General features: G+C 39.9%; 2 protein-coding genes across 2 annotated transcripts; one reads left to right on the plus strand and one right to left on the minus strand.

Annotated features, from left to right (window-relative positions):
• The first annotated feature begins 676 nt into the window (after window positions 1-676).
• Window positions 677-1,165, plus strand: LOC145806882 (uncharacterized). The gene has a single exon (XM_082904727.1). It carries the CDS (start codon window positions 677-679, stop codon window positions 1,163-1,165), a length of 489 nt encoding a protein of 162 aa, XP_082760853.1.
• Window positions 1,166-6,975: 5,810 nt separating this feature from the next.
• On the minus strand, window positions 6,976-21,397 carry LOC114308146 (DUF21 domain-containing protein At4g14240). The gene is made up of 13 exons (XM_028253649.2): window positions 21,098-21,397; window positions 19,848-19,924; window positions 19,634-19,717; window positions 19,420-19,533; window positions 10,991-11,074; window positions 10,696-10,767; window positions 9,627-9,694; window positions 8,975-9,062; window positions 8,767-8,840; window positions 8,310-8,688; window positions 8,002-8,048; window positions 7,848-7,920; window positions 6,976-7,305 (listed from the first exon to the last, which is right to left on the minus strand). Exons 1-13 carry the CDS (start codon window positions 21,330-21,332, stop codon window positions 7,231-7,233), a joined length of 1,470 nt encoding a protein of 489 aa, XP_028109450.2. The 5' UTR covers window positions 21,333-21,397; the 3' UTR covers window positions 6,976-7,230.
• Between the last annotated feature and the right edge of the window lie 1,916 nt (window positions 21,398-23,313).

Genomic DNA, 23,313 nt, shown 5'->3' on the forward strand with positions numbered 1-23,313 from the left:
GCTGTGGAGCTAGGACAGTAAACATCAAGTTCTGGCCACGAACCACGATAAAAGCCTAAGCAATGGCAGACTTTATAGCCGAATTTACTCCAAGAAGTCATCATGTTTGCCCAATCGACTTGACTGAGGCAACCGAATAAAGAAGGGAAAGTGTCGTCGAGACAAAGCAACCCACGCAGTAAGTCGCTCAACTGCGCAGTAAACCACTCAGCCTTGTAGAAAGAAAAGGAGCAGACCGTACTACGACAAGCAAGGACTCGATTGAAAGTGAGGTCCTCAAACTGCCAGGTAGTGAAGACCAGACCATAACGACAAACAACAACTTAGAAGAAGACAACATCAGCGTCAATGCCCCTAATCCTAAGGCGTCATCAGATCCTTCCACTTGCTGGAAATTGTTTGTAGGAGAGATGTGGAAGCTCTTCATAGATGGAGCGTCCAACAAGTATGGTACAGTACAGAACTCAACATAGTTCTCATCTTACCAGATGGCTTGACCATTGAACAGGCAATCAACCTTGGATTTCCAACATCCAACAACGAGGCGGAGTATGAAGCATTATTAGCTGGTTTGAAGTTAGCATTTCGCATAAAAGCCACCGAGCTGATGGTATACAGTGACTCCCAACATGTAGTCAACCAAATTTTGGGCGACTACGAAGCAAAGGATGATAGAATGGCCAAGTACCAAGAGTTGGTCATGAAAGAGATTATGAAATTTGAAGTGGTTAGGATAGAACAAATCGACCGCGAGAAAAATAATAAAGTAGATGAGCTAGCCGGTTTTGTATCAATGGCAGACACGTCGATCCCACACCCATTGTTAATAGACTTCTTGCCAAGACTCAGTATTGAAGAGTCGGAAGCGGCCGAAGAATGCTGCGCCGATCTAGGTCCTTCCTGGATGGACCCCATTATAGTGTTTTTAAAAGACGACATTCTACCTGAAGAAATGAAGAGAGCCAACAAAATTCGTGCCAAATCACAGTGGTTTTGGCTTTCCCCATCCCTAGAGTTGTACAAGAAGTCCTTCACAAGACCATACTTGATATGTGTCCATCCTAACAAGGTCGAAGCATTCTTGTTTGAAATTCATGAAGGCGTGTGTGGGAGTCATCAAGGAGGGCGATCCTTGGCTTACCGAGCTATTTCACAAGAGTATTAGTGGCTGTATATGCAAGCGAACGTAGAGAAGTACATCAAGAAATGTGAGAAATGTCAAAAGTTCGCATATCAAATACATCAACCAGCTAGAGAGTTCCTGCCTTTGACCAGCCCTTGGCCCTTTGCAATGTGGGACTTAGATATAGTAGGACCACTCCCAATTGCACCGGGCAACAAGAAGTTCTTTCTCGCGACAACGGACTACTTCACAAAGTAAGTGAAAACAGAAACATTCGCATCCATCAAAGAAAAAGACGTCAAGAAGTTTGTCTAACAGAACATCATAACTCGATTTGGAATTCCTAAGGCTTTAATATCTGACAATGGCACTCAGTTTGATGAATAATCTTTAAGGGTTTTTGCAAAGAATACAAGATAGAATTTTATAACTCTACGTCGGCGTACGCCCAGGCCAATGGCCAAGTTGAAGTTGCCAATGGCCAGGCTGAAGCTTCCAACAAGGTCGTCTTAGATGGTCTAAAAAAGAGACTAAAAAAAGCAAAAGGCAAATGGGCTGAGGAACTTCCCCACGTCTTATGGGCTTACCAAACTACACCCTGGCAGTCAACTGGCAAAACACCTTTTTCCTTGGCTTATGGCATGGAGGCAGTAATCCCTCTGGAAGTTGGTCTCCCCACCATTAGAGGCGAAAATTTTGATCCAGACTTGAATGGAGAGGCCATAACCCTAGACTTAGACCTTGCAGAAGAGAGAAGAGAAAGGGCACTGGTACACATTGCCTCATATCAACAGGAGTTGTCCAAGAAATATAATAAAGCGGTGCACCCAAGGCAATTTAATATTAGAGATTGGGTACTGCGCAAAGTAATGGGCAACAATTTGGTGCCTGGAGATGGCAAATTAAGACCTAATTGGAAAGAACCGTACAGAGTGATCGATTTGGCAGGAAAATGGGCATATCACCTAGAAGATGTGGACGACAGAGCTATTCCAAGGCCATGGAACACGGCCAATCTCAAAGTATTTTATTTTTAGTTCTTTCTTAAACACTTGTAATTTTTCTTTCAATAAAACAAGTAGACATTTTTTTCTATAAAATTTTTTTCCTCTGTTTGTAAAAAATTTTCATACTCATTGCCCGACTGGGGGGCAATCGAGAAGGTTGGCAGGTTTGCCTAACTCTTTTTCATTCTTCAGCCGAGATAAGAATTTAGGCTCAAGAAAGTTGGCAAGTTTGACCAACACCTTTTTCATTCTTCAGCCGAGATAAGAATTTAGGCTAAAAAAGGTTGGCAGGTTTGACCAACACTTTTTCATTTTTCAGCCGAGATAAGGATCTAGGCTCAAAAAGGTTGGTATGTTTGACCAACATTTTTTTCATTCTTTAGCCGAGATAAGGATCTAGGCTCAAGAAGGTTGGCAAGTTTGACCAACACTTTTTTATTCTTCTACCGAGATAAAGATCTAGGCTCAAGAAGGTTGGCAGGTTTGACCAACACTTTTTTTATTCTTCAGCTGAGATAAGGATCTAGGCTCGAGAAAGTTAGCAAGTTTGACCAACATCTTTTTTATTTTTAAGTCGAGATAAGAATCTAGGCTTAAGAAGGTTGGCAGGTTTTACTAACAGTTTACACTATTTAGCTTAGATCAGGATCTAGGCTCAAGAAGGTTAGCAGATTTGACCAATAGTTTACACTCTGTAGCCAAAATAAGGATCTAGGCTAAAAGAGGGTGGGCAGGTGTGGCCAACAGGTTTTTTCTTTAGCTGAGGTAGATATATCGACTAAAGAAGGTTGGCAGGATGAGGCAGAGCTGTTAAGCCCGGCCAGGTATGCAGTCAAAATACAATAAAGGAAAAGCACAGTGACTGCGCAAGAAGAATACAAAATGTTTTTCATTAATTGAAAAATGATTACAAAAGGTATGGCACATAGCCCGATTATACTTCAAAGAACAAAAAACAAGCAAAAAACAAGAAAAAAGGCTTCATGGTCAAACAAAAAGGTCATCAAGGTCAGTATCAAGGTCACCACGGACTTCGCCACTAGGCAGGTCAGTTCCAGCTTCAGCTTCAGCTTCCTGGATTAGATTGGTCACAGGCACTCCATTGACCGTGCTTGACACAGTTTGGCTGAGCAGATCCACCTGAGCGGGTAGTGAAGACTAGCCACCGAGGTTAGTGTTAGCATGAGAAGCATTAACTGGGTCAGAGGTCTCCTCTTCCTCCTCCCCCTCCTGAAGGAACTTCTACTAGACTGTGTTTGCATAGTTCGTCATATAGCTCGGTATGAAGTAGGGAAGAGGGTTCAGGAAAATTTCGAAGTCATGCCCCTGACCGAGCTTTTTAGCCGCAACCTTCCAGCCGCATTTGAAGAATGTCTTTGGCTGCTTCACACTATTGGACGTCGGTTTCTTCTCCCTCATTGAAACCCCAATCCTCAGTGTCCTCCGTCTTTTTCTTCCACTCCTAGATCTCAGCATTCTTTTTCTTTTCTAGCTTGGCGAGCTCACGCAAATAGTGGTCTTTTTTCTCGGCCAAGGCTTTTTGCTTGTCAACCTAGGCCGTGTTAACTAGCTCGACCAATCGTTCATTTTCAACAATCACCTCGGCTAGTTTCGCATTTACCTCTTTCAACTCGACTGCCTTGGCGTTTGAATCAGCCACGACCAACCACCCTGTTTTTCACAATTCAAGCACACGTTTGTGTGCTACATGGTTTTTTTGCAAGGCTTGCAGTTTAGATGAAGAGGTGTTAGGCTGCAAGCCGAGCAAATAGTTAAACACAGTAGACTTAAATTAACAAGTGGAGGACTTACTAGCACCATGGACTTCGAAGCCGAACGAATGGCCTTGAGTTCGGTCAAGTGGTCGTGATACTCCATGTCCGCTGGAAGGCAAAGGCATTTTAAAAGGTTGAACGCGAGTATGTGGTCCTTTTCAGCAACCATTGAATCCTTGGTGAACATAGCGCGGTTTTTGTAGGACATTGCTGATGCCCATCGAGGAAGGAAAGAAGGGCTTGCTCAGCCAGAACAGATAGGCTCTGGGTTCAGCAACACAGAATCAAGAAGCACGATCTCTTCCTCATCCACCAAATGTTATTATTCGGTCGACGAGGTGTGTGCACGCTTGTTCTGCCGAGATGTGGTTGCCTTGGCGGTTGGAAGGGCGACCACTGTCTCGCGCGGTTGACCGAAGGACGCTTGCTCAGTTTGGATGTTGGCGGAGGACTGTTCGGTAATAAGAGCTCACACAGCCCTTTTTTTGGCCATCTCTTGCTCTTCGGTGAGGGGAATAAGGTTGATCTGAGGTAGGTTGGGATCCGGTTCAGGCGAAGACTCAAGCAGAAAGTCTGGGACTCTGCTTTTCCTCTTGCCACTGTAGTGATACGACGATACTACTCCTAAAAGCTCGATCCAATTGCGATGGCGATACCGTAAGGCAGCTCGTAGTGCGACATGGTTAGCGTAGGCGTAGTCTGTCTTCAACCAATTTAGATCTGCGAAAAAGAACAAGTGTTAGCACGGCTACCTAACGATGCAATTTTTAGAACGACCAAGCTATGCTCACCAGGGGTCCCTTTGTTCCAGTTGATGTTGTAGCCCGATATTTGGGCCTCCGGATCTTCAAAATTACCAGAGACCCAGAGAAAATGATCGTCGTTCAGATCCTTGTCTGGCGTACGCTTGACGATTTTCTCTTGGCCCTTTCTAAAGCGTAGGAAATGGACCCAACCATCGTCATTTTGGCCGAGCGAGTATTGATGAAATAGCTCGGCCAATCCAAGGTTAAGACCGAGTCGACGATTCAGCTCAGCGATTACATTTATTATTCTGTATGTGTTTGTGGATAATTGGGTGGGACACAATCTGGTTTGCCTAAGAAACTCACAAATGAGGGGCTGGACAGGAAACCGTAGCCCAGCCTCTACGATGGATATAAGGGTAAAAGGGACGAAGCCTGGTTTGCCCCAGTGCATGGTGTTCAGTTCGACTAGCTCTAATTATACATGGTCAGGGATGTTGTATTCCCTTCAGAACTCGGCTATGGTACCGGGAGAACTTACGAGGAATCGGTATTTGCCCATGGGTGTATCTATATTTTGTTTATAAGTATCTGCTCGACTCCTTAGCCCGGCGTTGTGGTGAATGGTGTGCCTGGATAAAACCTAGTCAAAGTTTGCACAGTGAAAAACATAGAATGTGTTATGGCCATTTAGGGTGTGTTTGGTAACGTTTATGTTTTCAGTTTATATTTACAAAAATTTTATAAATTGGTTTTTGTTTATTTTTAGAAAAACATAAACTACAAACGCATTTGGTAATTGACAAAATGTTTAAAAAAAATTTAAAATATAAAAAAGAGTGGGAAATGACAAGTGGCGGCAGAAGACGATGGTGGAAAGTGGTGACGGTGGGTGGTGGGTAGCTGGTGGTGTTGGGTGGTGGTGGGTGGGTGGGTGGGTGGTAGTGAGTGGGTGGTGGTGGTGGCGGCGGGTGGTGGTGGCAGGTGGGTGGCGGATGGCAGGTGGTGGCAAGTGGGTGGTGGTGGCGGGTAGGTGGAGGGTGGTGGTGGTGGTGGTGGTGGTGGTTGGTGGGTGGGTGGGTGACGACGGCGGGTGGTCGCGAGTGAGTGGTGGTGGTGGCGACGGTGGCGGGTAGTAAGTGATGGTGGCAGGTGGGTGGCGGATGGCAGGTGGTGGGTAGTGACGATGGGTGGGTGGGTGACGGTGGCTGGTGGTGGGTGGTAGCGAGTGGGTGGTGGTGGTGGTGGTAGTGGTAGTGGGTGGTGGTGGCAGGTGGGTGGCGGAAGGCGGGTGATGGCAGCAGGTGGGTGGTAGATGGCGGGTAGGTGGTAGTGGTGGTGGTGGTGGTGGTGGTGGGTGGGTGGGTAACGATGGCGGGTGGTAAGTGGTAGCGAGTGGGTGGTGGTGGTAGGTGGTGGGTAGTGGTGGCGGGTGGGTGGCAAGTGGCTGGTGGCGGTGGGTGGCTAGTGGTGGCAGGTGGGTGGTGAATGGTGATGGCAAGTAGGTGGCGGGTGGTGGTGGCGGGCGGTGGATGGTAATGGCAGGTAAAGAGTGGTGGCGGGTGGATGGCAGATGGGTGGTGAGGGGTGGATGGTGGTGGTAGGTGGGTGGTGAGTGGTGGTAGTGGTGGTGGGGTATGGGTGGTGTTGGGGGGTGGGTGGTGGCGGCGGAAAACGGTGGTGAAAAATGGTGGCAGTTGGTGACTAGTGTTGAGTGGTAAAAAAAAAAAAAAACTGAAAACTCAAAATGGAAACACATTTTTTGTGTTTTCATTTTTTGACTAAATTTATAAACTGAGACCACTGATTTATAAATCAAAAATTTTACCAAACAAGTTTTTATTTGAGTTTTTAAAATTTTTGTAAATATAAACAGAAAACTGAAAACGTAAGTGTTACCAAACGGCACCTTAGTGACCGAGCTAGGACATCAGTGTAAATTAGTGTTATACCATTATTACTGACCCCATCTATTATACAAATTACAAATATCCAAAACCTCTAAAATCACGTCACATCATCTGTTAATATATTAGTTTAGTACATTAATTGATATACCTAGTATTATTCTAACCCTTATCACTGCATATATAGTTGTTATTTAACACTACTTTTGTTTAGACCCAAAAAATAAAAAATAAAAATAAAAATTATAATGATTTATATCATTACAACCCCACCCCCCAAAAAATAAACTAAACTCTTACTCAAATATGATGACTCCAATAAATTATATCAAAAATGACAGCCGAAACGCCATAATCCAATCGAAAAACATCAATGACAATGCAATAGAAAGTGAAGGGCAATCCTCAAGAACAGTATTGCAGAACATGTCATGTGATGTAACATTGCAAAGCCAAATCACACCGCTCAATTGTAAACATATTTGAAGAAAAGGATGGTCAAAAAACAAGTAAATTTAACAAGATTCACGCACTATAATTTACTAATGTAATGTAAGAGTGAGAATACTAGACCAAATTACACTAGCTAGTTAACTAAAGGACTTTACAGAGCTATCTTAACAGTCAGAACTACAACATCTGTTATTGCTTAAGAAGAGGGTGAACAGGTAGTTAGGGTAACTTAGTTGGATGCAAATCATCATCAAATGCCTTCTTCGGGGCTTGACCTTGCTTACTTTGGCCTCCCTGAAGGATCACAAAAGCATTTCATAGGACAATACACATTGCACAATAACATAGAAAATCTAGATTGCTGACGCAACAATTTTCTCCTATCTATTTGAGATATTAAAATTGATTACTTTTACAACACATGCAGTTCACACCCGTAGATTGCAATGGTGTGAGAATGTACTAAAAATTCCTGCTAGTCAATGCCATTTACATGTAGACCTTGGAGACAGTTCTTTGTGGCCTCTTTTTTTTTTTTGAGGAAGTTTCAATCTAGTTGCTTAAAAGCAACAAAAGCTGAAGTTACACCAAAAGATTTGCTGCATCAACTTATATTCTATCTTTGAAAAAAAAAAAGGTGCTGAATGGTTTAAAATTTTGGATTATGTTTTTTGATGGAAGCACAACGCGTCAAAGAACTTTGCATTGGGCATGTGCAAGACCTTCTAATTTGCATTCAAACACCAACTCAACATTAAAATCTTAGTTCATGATTTCCAGCAGGCATGCCACAAATTGATCAGATATGAATTACAAAAAAAAATCTGGTGACTTACTGCAGTCTTTTGACCAGTCAACTTCCGATTTGAAGGAGCCCGAGCAACTGCAGCGGCAGCAGCCACACGGATCCTGCAATAATCACGAATTCAAACAAGCATTTATGTGGAGTGAACACAAACAACAGGCCCAACAAAGTCAGATTGTAAATACCTGTTATGTACATCAACATATACATCTGTCTCATCTACAATTTCCTCCTGCATTGGTGAATAGCAAAATTAAAAATCACCCAGGAACCACAGACCAAGTAAACAAATGAAGAAAAACGAGGCACTTCTCTAATTATAATTAAATTAAAAACGAAGTATCATGCGAATCAAATGATCAGGCCATGGAAGGGTCTTGGCCGATAGAAGTTATGAAACATACAAGCATCAAGTTGAAATGTTTTCCATGTGCATCAATTAAGAAATTCTAGAACAAAGAAAAGAAATTTGAGGGAAAGAAACAGAGATTACTTGTAGAAGTTCTTCAAAAACATCCTCCAACGTAATGATGCCAATTACTTCCCCTTCTTCATAATCATCTGAAAGATGGGTCAAATTTTTTGTTGAGGCAGCATTTTGTTGAAAAAAGTTTTGCTTGTTTGTAGTGGTTGGCATTGGCCCCTTATCAATGTTGATAACCACATTATCTGCATTTTCATGCAGCTTGGGTAACAAGGGGGTAGTTAATTGGGAATTCCCATCAATGCTGTTATTTTCTTCAAACTTCTCTCCACCGAAGGCAGGTTGAGCTTTCTTGCTTTTTCCTTTAACCTTCACAACAGCGGCCATATGACTGCTTCCCTTCTGAAACTCATTGAGGATATCATACAAGGGCATATCTGCTGGAACCCTGAAATATTTTGTTATTAAATTAAATTTTGGAATTAAATCTAACATAAAAAGATGAATAAAGGACAAATGAGCACACCGAGGAATTCTTCGGATGGAAACTGCACTAACTGGAGTCTCGGTTTCTGCTCGTACAGTGAGAAGACTTTTCACCTATCTCCCAAACAAAAAATATATATAGTGAAAAATAGAAAGAAGTGATCAATTCTACAGTCAGCTGGCTACTGATAATAGAATCATGCTAAAAAAAAGTCGATTCCTGAGAATTTTCAAGTTTCAAGACCAACCAGTAAGAGTCCAATGATGTTGGTTGGATTTCCAGAATAGACAGGAACACGACTATGACCTCGTGCAAGAATTTTTCCAATTGCTTCCCTGCATAATAAGATATTATACACCCTATTAAAGGGGCCTACACAAAGAAGATATGTCCTATTTAAGAAATAATCCCTCCCAAGGTAAAGGCTGAACTTTCAGCTATTTCTTTTTCAATCCAAAAGCTTCATTATTATAAACTGCTGTAGTTGATACATGTCTACGCATAATCAGAATTCCAAACATTAGAAAATATTTTTAAGAAAATATTCTCTTCATCCCCCATTATCATGTTTGTCCACTAGAGTCAACCACACAAATCCAATTTATTATCCCTTCAAGGCAGCAACTAAAAGAGATAATCAGGAAAATAGAAAGAGAAAGAAAACTAAATCTATCAACTGAAATAAAAATAACAATAAAAAAAGAAACATAATATCATTCATGGCTGAATAAATTAGAACCTCACAAAAGAATTGAACAATGTCGTGATGAGGTTGTCTACCGAAAAGCTAGAATTTTAATCCAAAAAAACAAAGTAATTAGTTTCCTTAGCCACTTTGATTAAAGCAAGAAGTAAGACTAGGCAAAAGCAATTTTGGGAAAATTCAATAACAGACTCACCAATCCAATTTTGAATTGACATCCAACGAAAATGTTGATTCAATCGGTGTCATAGCCTCCTCTGCAGTCTGCACATATTCCAAGAACTTCAGTCCTAAGATCATTCTATCAACAATGACAATAGACAAAGCACATGCAGATATAGTTACAAAAGCCAGGATTTCTTGAAATCAATCGATGTAGAGTGACACCTTATAATAAGAAATAAGGCCTATGATATTGTGGGACACTAACTGCAATTGAATTGTTATCAATTAACAGCAAGGCAGCTAGTAGCAGTATGAGCACAATTTGAATAAGAAATAAAACTAGATTTAGACAAAATAGAAATATCATACCATACCCATGATCATAACCCTTCTAACTTCTAAGTTTGACTAGTACCAAACAAAACATTTAAGAAAAGCTTAAACTTTCAACCGCCCCTGCCAAAGGCTCATTAATGATTCAAAGGTTTTGTTCAATGGAATACAGTATAATTTCAACTTTCAATGCCTTCTTTAAAAGTAGTTTGCTACAAAGAAGCACAAACATGGACACATGACACAATATGAATACACTGACATGACAAATTTAAAAAAATGCAAAACACCACATGTGAGGGACACATGCAAAATATATAATTTTATATATTTATTATACGTCATATATATGAATATTTCATGCAAACAGAATAAAAAAATGCAACATAACACCAATTCCTAACATTCAAAGGAGAGATTAAAAGGTACAAAAATACAAGTTTTTTTAAATCATTGTATCCTAATTTATTTTGTTCAAACTTATATTGTGTTTCATGTGTGTCTAAGTGATGGACACAAGTGTCCAAAGCATGTCTGGGTCCAAAACATTAAAAAAAAATATAATAGGACACATTTGGATGAATGCTTGATGATGGCAGAGGCATTGTTATTATTACTTATCCCAATGACGCACATCCAGCTAATAATGTTCATAAACCATAGAATAGGATGGATAAAAAATTGAAAACACATAATCCAAAGAAAGATGCATAGACAACAATATAAATGGCCCCTCCAGAATGCCTTCTTTTAACTGTAATACAAACCTTTGCAGTTAAGTCAAGTGCTCCACTTATGATAGTAGTCTCATCGTGCGTGAGTTCACCCCCCTTACCAGCCTAAGATTGACAATAAAAGCAACAACATTATGGGAAGATAAAAGAACTTAGAGAAGGAGATGCATGTATGCTTCAAAGCATTCCTTCACAAATTTATGCAAGTTTCTCATGACATGGCCGTAACTTGTGTCATCGTATGATGCTGCCATTCTCACTGATCTAGAATTTTAAGCATATGATAAGTTGTGGCTTGTCATGCAAACTTCAATTCAAGGTGTGTTACCTCTTGACCATGGATAGAGACGAGGGCTTTCAATTGAGCTCGCCTGAATAAAGCATCATTATGCCCAAGTACAGCATCTAGAACCTGGAAGCACAAGAAGTTAGCGGTTCAAATGCAGTAATTTGTCCACAAGTAAAGTTTTGCTAATGCTAACTAGGAGACGTCAAATTCAAGTGCTACCTGGTCCTAATTTACAGAATTGCATATTATAGGGATGTCTAAATAAAATGCTAAAACAATTCCACCGGCAAGTGGACACACATGCAGACCCATATGCATGCACACAGGAAGAAAGACTTCAAAAAATAAAATGAAAGATCAAAGATACCCATAGACATAGCATCAACTCTTAGGCATAATCATAATGCAGGGTCCAGCGAGCCAAGACCCTCTGCCTAACCCAAATGTTGGAAAGAATTTTATAAGTTTTAATTTCTGAATTTATGAGTAATATCTAGATAATGCAGTTTCAAAGCCAATGGGTTTATTTGTCGACATGGATCACTAATAAAATCTAGATACAAGAGGTTTCAGGAACACTTGTGCTTCAGCTGAAATGAGCATTTTATGTCTTAATACTTTGGAGAATATATTGTATATATGACATGATTGTGTATATTAGGAATTAGGCATTAGGAAAGACTGTGGTGTAAATAGAAATCTTTGTTTAGATTTAGGACTATATAAACTGATATAAACATATACAATTAAATACACAGAAATCTTACATGGTATAAGAGTCAAAAACCCGAAAACTGTTGCTCTCTCTCAAACGTGTGTTGTGGGTGATCTTCTCCTCCAATCGCAGATTCAATTGTTGATTCAGTCGCAGTCGAAGTCGAAGTCGTGCTTCGTCTTCGCTGGTTGAAGTCGAGTGGTCTGGCCTCATCTTCCTAGGTCAATCGACTCTGGTCGTGATCATCGGCGGCTTCTCTCTCTCTCTCTCTCTCTCTCTCTCTCTAGAATCACGATCGTGGCTTGATTGACCTCTCTCTCTGTGGTTCAACTCTGGTCGATCGACTTTTGCGCTGCCTTGTCTGTATCATTCTGTCTCTATCTCTGTCTAGGTAATTCTGATTTCCGTATTTGGTTAAAAGCTCTTATTTACAGTTTGGCACCTTGTTATTTGATTATCATACTTCAACCTATTAATCTTTGGTTTATTACAATGACGGACACCAAAATTCAAGCCATCAGATGTAAACTCACTGGTGCCAATTATGCATATTGGGCTAGTGTTATGAAGAATTTCCTTCTTGGTCAGAAAAAATGAGACTATGTTTCTAATTCTGTTCCTCATCCATTGGACCCAAAAGCAGAGGGATATCTAACTTTCTGTGACACTTGGGATTGTGATAATGCCTAAGTTCTGACTTGGTTTCATAATTCCATGGATGACCGTATTAGAATGATGTTTTCCAAATACAATACTGCCAAAGAGGTATGGGACTATTTATTGGGTGTGTATCAGCAGTCCAACTTTATCAAGCGGTGTAAGTTGGAAACAACTATTCAGAGTGCTCGCCAACGGGATTAATCTATTCAGGACTTCTACGTTGAGATGATAGGCCTCTGGGATCAGTTGGCTCTCATAGAACCGTCTAACCTCAAGACACTAGACGTTTATGTTGAGTTTTGAGAGTAAGGTCGTTTAGTACAGTTCTTAACGACTCTCCTCCCTCAGTATGAGGCTATTTGTGGTGGCATCCTTCATCGATCTCCTCTCTCCTCTGTGGATGCTATTGTTCGTGAACTCCTCTCCAAGAAAACCTGGCTTAAGATGACCAGTCTGACTCTGTCTCCATCTGTCTTCTTGGCTCCTATTCAGCCTCCTCTGCTGTTGAACCCCCACCTCATTAGCTTCAGGCCACTGCAAAGCCCAAGAAGGGCCGTTAGTATGCTCAGTCTTCTCAGCTGTCCCAGCCATAGTTCCGAGATCCTGCTCCGAGTACTTTTCGCCCTCCTACTGCTTATACTGCATCTACTCCAGCTTCTGATCCTGACTTGGCTTCCTTAAGTGCCCAGATTGCTCAGCTTCAGCATCTGTGGTCCACCTCTCAATCATCTTCATTTGCCTCTGCTCTCACTTCTCTTCATTCAAGTTTACTTTGAGTCTTCTTCAGGTATTCCTTCCTCTGTCTGGCTTTTTGATTCTGGTGCCTCTCATCATATGACCCCTCACATTTCCTTACTCTAAAACTGTATCTCCTCTCCCTTTCTTATTATTATTAATACTACTAATGGGTCTGGTATGTCTGTCCCATCTATTGGGTCTGTCTTATCCTCTATCATGTCTGCTGTTACTATTCCCTCTGTTCTTTATGTTCCTCAACTGTCTGTTAGCTTGCTTTCTATCAGTCAACTTGATGCTTCTAGTTTTGATATTATATTTTCTTCTTATGTCTGTTGTGTGCAGAATCGGGTGTCTAAGAAGCAGATTGGGACCGACCATAGCGTTAAAGATCTCTATGTGGTGGAAAGCTTGCATCTTCCTCTGTTTACCTCCCCCGTTGCACTTTAATCTTTTCAGTTAGATTCTCAATCGAGTCAGTTTTATTTATGACATTTTCGCTTAGGTCATTTGTCTGTTGACCGCTTGCAGTCTTTAACTCAATCAGGATTGTTAAGTAAAGTTTCTCCTAGTCAAATTAATGAGTGTCGAGGATGTAAACTTGCTAAAATGACAGCTTTACATTTTAATAACAGTACTTCTATTTATGCTTCCCCTTTTTCTCTTGTATATACTGATGTCTGAGGACCTTCTCCTGTTCTCCCTAAAGGGGGTTCTGCGTACTATGTGTCCTTTGTTAATGATTGTACCCACTATACCTAGGTTTATCTTATGACTCATAAATTTAACTTCTACCAAATATATTGTACCTTTCAATCTATGATCACTACACAGTTTGGGGCCACAATCAAAATACTCCGATCTGACTAAGGTGGGGAATACTTTAAAACTGAATTCTGTGAGTATTTGACTACATTAGGCACCATTCACCTAACCTCTTATACTGATACCCCTGTCCAAAATGGTTGTGTTGAGTGTAAACACCGTTATCTCCTTGAAATAGCTCGATCTCTCCTTCTCTCTGCCTTTGTTCTGGCATCATTCTGGGGTGAGATAGTTCTAAGGATCTATACTCCTAACCTCCCAATTATTCCCTCTTGCGTATCTTTAGGTCTGCTTGTTTTGTCCCCCTTCCACGTAAAGATAGGACCAAACTCAGTGTCCGATCTGTCGTGTGTATCTTTTTGGGTTACAGTCTTACTTAGAAAGGCTACCATTGTTACAACCTTGTCTCTCGTCGCCTTTATGTCTCCCGCCATATCGCCCTTCTCGAATGTCCGTCTTACTTTCAGCTTCCCCTCTCACTACTCCCATTTCCAAAGAGGATTTGGTTCACATTGACTCATTTCCTTCTAAGGTCCCGTCTGATGATTACATCTCCACTATTCCTTCTGAGGCCATTCCTACTTCTTCGTCTACGCCACCCATGACTCATTCTCTTCCTTCAGCTTCTTCTTCCCCTCCGGTGTTGGTCTATTCTCATCACAAAGCTCCCCCACCACTAGTTGTCTCTACTCTTGTTGCTACCCTTTCTGCTTCTAACGACTCTAATCTTGTTGCACACCAATATCCTACTCGTGAGCGTCGTCCTCCAAACAGGTTGGGTTGGTCCAATACATGTTTTTCTGCTTCCTATCGTACTTTTTTGTCTGTTATTCATTCTTTTCAGAACCTCAATCTTACACAGAGGCCTGTCAGGATCCTAATTGGGTTCAAGCTATGAAGGATAAGTTGTTTACCTTGCAGAAGACTAACACTTGCGAGTTAGTTCCTTTGCCTACTGGCAAGAATCTGGTTGGTTGCAAATGGGTCTATAAAGTCAAGACTCATTCTGATGGTTCTCTCAAACGCTACAAAGCTCACTTGGTTGCCAAGGGTTTCTCGCAGGAGTATGGTATTGATTATGAGGAGAAATTTGCCTCAGCTACCAAGATGACTACTGTCCGTACCTTGATTTCTGTTGCCGCTATTCGACATTGACCTCTTTATCAAATGGACGTTAAGAATGCTTTTCTTAACGATCATCTCACTGAGGAAGTCTACATACTGTTGGCATATTATAATCACCGAAAGTCACTTAGTATTTTATTAGCCGAAAGGCACTAGGGTCTGTAATCATTGTTATGCCCTCAGGGATTATCTTGACAAGATCTCACACCCTTCCTTTTCATAAGATGATTTGTACTCAGTTTGGGGCCACTATCAAAATATTTCGTTCTGATAATGGCGGGGAATACATAGATTCTGGGTTAGGACAATATTCTCTACTCATGGCATTATCCATCAGACCTCTTGCACCAATACCCCTCAACAAAATGGGGTGGCCGAACGCAAGAATCGGCATCTTCTTGACATGGCTCGGTGCATGTGTTTTTTTATGAACGTGCCTCAACCCTGTTGGGGCGACGCTGTTCTCACCGTTGCCCATCTTATTAATCGTCTCCCTACCCAGGTCTTGGACAAACAGGCTCCGCTTCACGTCCTCCTCAGTTCTCAGTCCTTGTTTTCTATTCCTCCCAAAATATTTGGTTGTGTCTGTTTTGTCCATAATCACTCTCCCTCTCGTGGTAAGTTGGACCCTCGCTCCCTCAAGTGTGTTTTCCTTGGTTATTCTCCTACTCAAAAGGGGTATAAATGTTACCACCCTCCTTCTCGTAAGTGGTTTGTGTCCATGGATGTCACTTTCTTTGAGTCCCAGTCCTATTTCTTGTCCTCTCCGGTGTCACCGTCCTCATTTCCGGGGGCGCCTTGGTGTGAAGTGAGTCCTGTGTCTCCTATGGTAGAAGTGAGTCCTGTGCCTCCTATGGTAGAACCAGTTGTTCTTGCACCCCCCTCTTCTACTGGAACTATAGAACCCACTGTCACCAAGAATAAGGATGGGCATGTTTATGTCCGGGACATCGACAGAAAACAAGTTAACTGGATACAAGGGACCGTTTCTGCTACTCCACTGCCATCTCCTGCTTCTGATGAGAGTCTAGGTAACTTTGAATCTCGTGAGTCCATTGATCTTGATGTTCCTATTGCCAAAAGGAAGGGTGTGAGATCTTGTACTCAACATCCTATCTCACAGTTTGTATCATACTCTCATTTGTCATCCTCATATAGAGCGTTTGTGTCCAATATTTCCTCTGTTAGCATTCCTAACCATTTTCAGGATGCTCTTGCTATCTCTGAGTGGAAACTAGCCATGATTGAGGAAATGAAAGCACTTAGGAAAAATGGCACTTAGGAATTGACTGAGTTACCTACGGGCAAACGACCTGTGGGCTGTAAATGGGTATATACTGTGAAACACAAAGCAGATGGGTCTATTGAGCGTTACAAGGCAAGACTTGTGGCAAAAGGGTTTACTCAGACATATGGCATTGATTATCAGGAGACCTTCGCACCCGTGGCTAAAATGAATTCAGTCAGAGTACTTCTCTCTCTAGCAGCTAATCTAGATTGGCCGCTTTATCAGTTTGATGTCAAGAATGTTTTTCTCCATGGTGACCTCGAAGAAGAAGTATATATGGACATTCCTCCGAGTTTTGAGGATCATCAAACAGAAGGGAAAGTATGCAAACTTCGGAAGTCATTATATGGTCTCAAACAGTCTCCAAGGGCTTGGTTTGAAAGATTCACTCAGGCTATGTTTAAATATGGTTTCAAACAAAGTCAGGCAGATCACACATTGTTTGTGAAACATTCCTCATGCGGTAAGACTACAGCACTTATTGTTTATGTAGATGACATAGTTCTTACAGGCAATGATAGTGGGGAAATACCTCTGTTGAAGAAATACTTAGCCAAAGAGTTTGAAATCAAAGACTTGGGAAGCTTGAAGTATTTTCTGGGAATTGAAGTTGCTCGCTCTAAGGATGGGATATTTATCTCACAGAGAAAATATGTGCTTGACCTGTTGAAGGAAACTGGGATGCTTGGCTGCAAGGCATGTGCCACCCCACTGGAACCCAATCAAAAATTGGGAGATGATGAAGGAGGAGAAGTTGTGGATAGGGGGAGCTATCAACGATTAGTGGGTAAGCTCATTTACCTATCTCACTCCCGTCCTGATATTGTTGTTGCTGTCAGTGTAGTTAGTCAGTTTATGCATGCTCCTCATCAGATTCACTTTGAGGCTGTCATGAGAATCTTGAGGTATTTGAAGTCTGCTCCTGGTAAGGGTCTGTATTTTTCAAAGTATGATCATCTTCGTGTAGAAGCCTATACAGATGCTGACTGGACTGGGTCAGTAACTGATAGGAGATCAACTTCAGGGTATTGCACATTTGTCGGCGGCAACCTAGTTACTTGGAGGAGTAAGAAACAAAATGTGGTTGCCAGGTCAAGTGCAGAAGCTGAGTTTAGAGCTATGGCACAAGGTGTGTGTGAACTTTTATGGATCAAATTATTGTTGAGTGATCTAGGTATTACTCAGACGGACTCCATGCGGTTATATTGTGATAATAAGGCCGCCATCAACATTGCTCACAATCCAGTTCAACATGACAGGACAAAACATGTTGAGATTGATCACCACTTCATTAAGGAGAAACTCACTAGTGGTACCATTTGTACTCCTTTTGTTCAGTCTGGTGAACAACTTGCTGACATTCTCACCAAGGGAATTGGAAATAAACCGTTTCATGACATATTAGGCAAGCTGGGCATGAGAGATATCTTCGCACCAGCTTGAGGGGGAGTGTTGGCATATTATAATCACCGAAAGTCACTTAGTATTTTATTAGCCAAAAGGCACTAGGGTCTGTAATCATTGTTATGCCCTCAGGGATTATCTTGTAATTGTCTTGTTTGTAAACCCTAATCTTCATTTATAAATAAGGGGTGATATCTCATCATACCCTAAGCTGATTATTCAAGCTTCACATACGTCCTCCCACTGACCTTCTCCACTCCTCTAGGCAGGTTTATCATCTTCAGCATGCTCTGTATGGTTTAAAACAGTTTCCTCGTGCTTTGTATGATCGCTTTCAGACTGCTGTTACCGAGCTTGGATTTCATCATTTAGCTTCTGACTCTGCTTTGTTTCTGAGACATACCTCGGCTGGTTTTGTTGCTCTCCTACTCTATGTGGATGATATGATCATCACTAGTTTTAACTCTTCTGCTATCTCTGAAGTCAAGCAACATTTCTTCCGCACCTTTGAAATGAAGGATCTGAGTCCATTGCGGTATTTTCTTGATATTGAGGTTGCCTCTTCTCCAACGGGCTATTTTCTGTCTCAAGCCAAGTATGCTAATGAGGTTATTCACCATACCGGTCTTACTGATACTAAGGTTTCTGATACACCTATTGAGCTTAATGTGAAACTCAACTCTACTGATAGTGTCCCTCTAGATGATCCCATTTTCTATCGCGAGCTTATGGGTTGTTTAGTTTATTTGACTGTCACTTGCCCTGATCTTGCTTATGCTGTTCATGCGGTTAGTCAGTTCGTTTCTGCTCCTCGCTCTACCCATTAGGTTACTTTGGTTCGCATTATTCTCTATCTCCGAGATACCATCTTTCAGGACTTAGTGTTGTCCTCTACTTCCTCTTTAGACTTGGTGGCCTATGCTGATTCTAATTGGGCTAGTGATGTTAATGATCGCAAGTCCACCTCTGGTTTCTATATGTTTCTTGGCGGTTCCTTGATCTCTTAGAAAAGCAAGAAACAAACTGTGGTTGCTCGCTATATTGCCGAAATTGAGTATCGTGTTATGGCTCGTGTTACTGCTGAGCTTGTTTGGCTTCATTGTCTTCTCTCTAATTTAGGTGTACCTCAGTCTTCTCCGACCTCTTTCTATTGTGACAATCACAAACAATCGCAATGCTATTCAAATTGCCCACAATACTGTCTTCCATGAACGGACAAAACACATTGAGATTGATTGTCACTTTGTCCGCCAGCATCTGCAGTCTGGCTCTATCTCGCTTCCTTTCGTCTCCTCGCCTTTGCAACTTGCGGACTTCTTTACCAAGACTCACACTACCGCTCGTTTTCAGTTTCTTCTTCGCAAACTCTCAGTGTTTTCTACTCAAACACCTTGAGTTTGAACAGGGGTGTGAGAATATATTGTATATATGGCATGATTGTGTACATTAGGAATTAGGCATTAGGCATTAGGAAAGATTGTGGTATAAATAGGAATCTTTGTATAGATTTAAGGCTATATAAACTGTTGTAAACATATACAACTAAATACACATAAATCTTACAATACTACCTGTGAAATTATAGTACTATAATGTAAAAGGCAGCATGGCATGTGACATATATTAGACAATTGCAGTACAAGGAAATCATTCTTCCATTATGCATAATATCCATAGACATAGCAACAGAAATGGAGTCACATAGATAAAAATTACCTTTCCAATAGGGTAAGCAATAGGATAGCAAATGATCATCAAAATACGTACAAGCCACACAAAATTTGCTCCCACAGCAAGGCCATATCTTGAGCATATGGCTTGTGGAATGATCTGAACAGCATTAAATCGACATACAAGTCCCAATTAAATAATTGATTTGTAGTTAAAATAATTGCAATCAGGTTACTAAAAATTAGAAAACCAAATCTACCTCACCGAAAGCTAGAACAAAAGTTACAGAGAGCACAACAGCAACAACGGGATGAAAAAGTTTATCCAGATATATAGGAAGAGCCTGCATGAAACATTTATCATAAAATACAGAAATCAGTTAACAGCATAAGCATGGGACCTGATTGTTCTGACCATAAAGTCAGAGCAAATTAGTAATCAATTAATGGAAAAGAATGCGTATAATTACCCACCTCCATGGCACAAGCATTACACAAAAGCAAAGTGACGAGAAGTTGGTGTTGCTTTTGAACAACCGGTAGGATAGCAGCTGAAAACAAAGAAACTGACAATTAAAATGTGCTGCATGACATCGATATGTATTAATTATTCTATTTTGTTACAGATCTCAAACTATCTATTATAAGCAGCTAGCCCATACACATGGCATGATTTCAGATTCACTAGAATTATAAATGAAGACAGTTAAAATTGATGATCAACAGGTACAAAAGAATTGCAATTTAGTTGTTTAGGATTAGCTATCCATATGATTACATGAATTCCTAGGCATACTAGCTGAGGATGTGCTATACTGCCAGTCTGCCAGAGTACTTCTCTCAATCTGAACAGAAAGTAATAAAAGACAGCTATGATATGAAACTAGACATGCTTCAAGGAACTGACGCTCGGGTGATAAAAAAAAAACAGGCATGATGAAAATATTTACCGTCTAAAGCTTGCTCGGGAGAAAACCATTTGCAATTTTTTTGTGTAAACAAAGAAGTCGGGCTTAAAGCTTGCCGGCTCAATCTTGAAGAACCAAAAGCAAGGAGGTGTGGGACAAAGGTCTTTTATGCCTAGCCTCTTGAGGTGGAAGAGGATTTTCCATCCTGGGGTTGTGAATTTTAGTTATTTTTCAATATTATGTTAAGATTGTTGTCTTGTTTTAGCCTAGTCTCCTGGGTTTGCTAGAGGTTCTTTTTTAGTAGGCTAGGTCGGGCCACTTGATTTGCCTCTCTTTGGAGAGGGTGTAGCTTTCGTTTTGTTTGCGAGACTCTAGTGCTGAATTCACCGACGTCAAAAGCCCGACATACCTCAAATACAAAGTAATAAAACGCTTAAAAATTAAAGAAATAGATAGCAAGATATCCCACTAAACAAGTGGCAAGAGTGTATTAAGTATAAGCATATGTCTCATAATTTGGAAGTGGCACAAATTGGGTCAAAACTGGTTCAAATAGTTTGATTATAAGCAAAGAAAAGAGATTTAACAGTTATACCAGTCAAGTCACGGTATGTCAAAAGATGACAAAGAGCACAAAAAATATAACATGAGTTAAAGCCAGTAACAGATAGGTCCACAAATGCTAAAGATAAAGAGATATTCGATTAGAGAGAGAGAGATAGCTAATCCGAATTATTTCAAAGATTCCATCTTTTTTCCCTAAATTCTAATCCCAATTTTAAACTGGGTGAATCAACTTTAAACAGAGTGAAGAACCTGCTTGCTTCTTCTCCGTAGAAGTTCCACTTCTCTGAAGAATCTCGAGCTCTACTAATCCAAGAGACATCAAACCTAGAGTGAGCCCTGACATTATTCCAGCAAAAAGCACGAGAAAACACGACACTCCGGCGTATATGAACCACCACGGAGTCCCGAATTCGATGTCCTGAGTTTCGAATACAAACGGACTCGCAGTCATACCAGCTAGGGTTAGGGCATCCATCCACCGCATCGCCGAGAAAGAGAGAAAATAGAGTGGCTCGAGAGAGAGAGAGAGAGTCAAAGTGCAGTATCGTTCACTGTATCAGTTTCGTGCAGGTTAAAAGCTGCTTATTTTAATTTTTATCTTAATTTAAATTATTTTGATGTGTTTAGTTTAGCTTAATAATGCAGATTATATCTTTTTTTAAGTCAGAAATCAGCTTATTTTTTAAATAGGGCAGGAGATGCTTAATTTATAAGTCAGAAATTAGCTTATATTTATAAGCGCTATTAAGTCATAAGCTATAAGTACTTTCTTACAGCTGTACCAAACAGGGTCACTGTTTTTGTTTGAATTTTTTGAATTAAATTTTTTGAAATTGAGTTTTTTTTATTTTCGTATTTTTTTATTTATAGTGAATATTTTTAAAATTTTAAATATTTTTTAAATTTTTTTAGATATACCTTATTTAGATGTGTTTAAAAAAGAAAAAAAATTGTGAAAAAATATTTTTAAAAAATTAAGAAATACATAAAAATAATAAAATATAAAAAATGTACTAAATTCTTGTATTTTTTTATATTTTTAATATTTAGTAAATTTTTAAGAGATTTTTTTATAATTTTTTTATTTTTTAAGTATATTTTTATTAAGTGTGTCTAAAAAGTAAAAAATTTACATAAAATATTTAAAAAATTTAATAAAAATAAAAAAACACGAAAAATAAAAGTATAATATTTTTTGAAAACTTATTTTAAAAAATAGGAACCAAATAGTAGTTGCTGTTCATTATTTTGTTTGATGTTTTGCTCAGTGAGAAGAAAGAGACAAGAGAAGTAATGACAATAGGACACCGCAAACAGTCAAAAAGGGGTACTGTTTTTGTGCGATTCGATTGTGATTTTTTTTACCGTGAAAAGTGAGAAATTATTGTTTGCAGCCGGCCAAATTCAAATGGTGCTCCGACATACATTTTGGCTTATTTTATAAAGAAAGTTAAAAGTTAATTTTTTAATTTTTTTTTTAAAATGTGTAAACAAATAAAAAAATAACATGACACAAAAAAATAAAAAATTTAAAAATTATTTTTTAATTAAGTTTCCAAAATAGGCATTCATTAACTAAAATAGTGAGGTCAAGTTTGCCATTTTCCTAAAAAGTTAAAATTTTAAAAAAATATCACTATTCATCCAAAAAAAATATTAAAAAATTAATTTTCCACACAGCTGTACAACTCATCAATCTGACCCGTAAAACTCTGTGCTACGTTTGGTAAGAAAAATTGCACAATTTGGTGCAATTTTCACACACTGTTGTTCGGCCTGTGGGGACTCATCACGGATCCCGTTTTGATAATCTGAACCATTGAATATGTAGAACTTATCGAGGACTATATGTCTGTAAAAAATCACATTGATCGGATATCGATAACTACATAATCAAATCAATTTTGTATAAAAAAATAGATGGTGTTATAATTAACGATTAAAAAAGCAAATCTGATCAGATAGCTATCGATATCCGATCAACGTGATTTTTTATAGACATATAGTACTCGACGAGTTCTACACATTAACGGTTCAGATTATCAAAATGGGACTCGTGATGGCCCACACAGACCGAACAAAACCGTCTAGTGCAATGCCCGAAAAGTAGCCAATAATTTCTTACCATCAATTTGGCTGTGCAGATTGTACGGTTGTACAACACACATCTCTAATCTTCTCCTGAACACTTCTTTATACAATTTTTTAATACATATTTTTTCATAAAAAGTCAAAAAGTTAATCCAAACATCCATATTTTTTTTTTTTTTTTAGTCCAAAAAGACAAAAAGTGCACAACTCCTAAGTTTCATCACTTTTTGTCTTCTATAAAGAGACAATGTGACAAGTGTCATGATTTATGTGTACGGGGAAGAAATAATTCTCCTCGTATAATCCTGTTGACCAAGTCCACGCTCCTCCGTACGACGTCGCTTTGTCACCTGAAAACACAAACGTGAGCTAGC

This window comes from Camellia sinensis, chromosome 14 (assembly GCF_055761805.1).
Source record: "Camellia sinensis isolate YWXY chromosome 14, ASM5576180v1, whole genome shotgun sequence".
Classification (NCBI taxonomy): domain Eukaryota; kingdom Viridiplantae; phylum Streptophyta; class Magnoliopsida; order Ericales; family Theaceae; genus Camellia; species Camellia sinensis.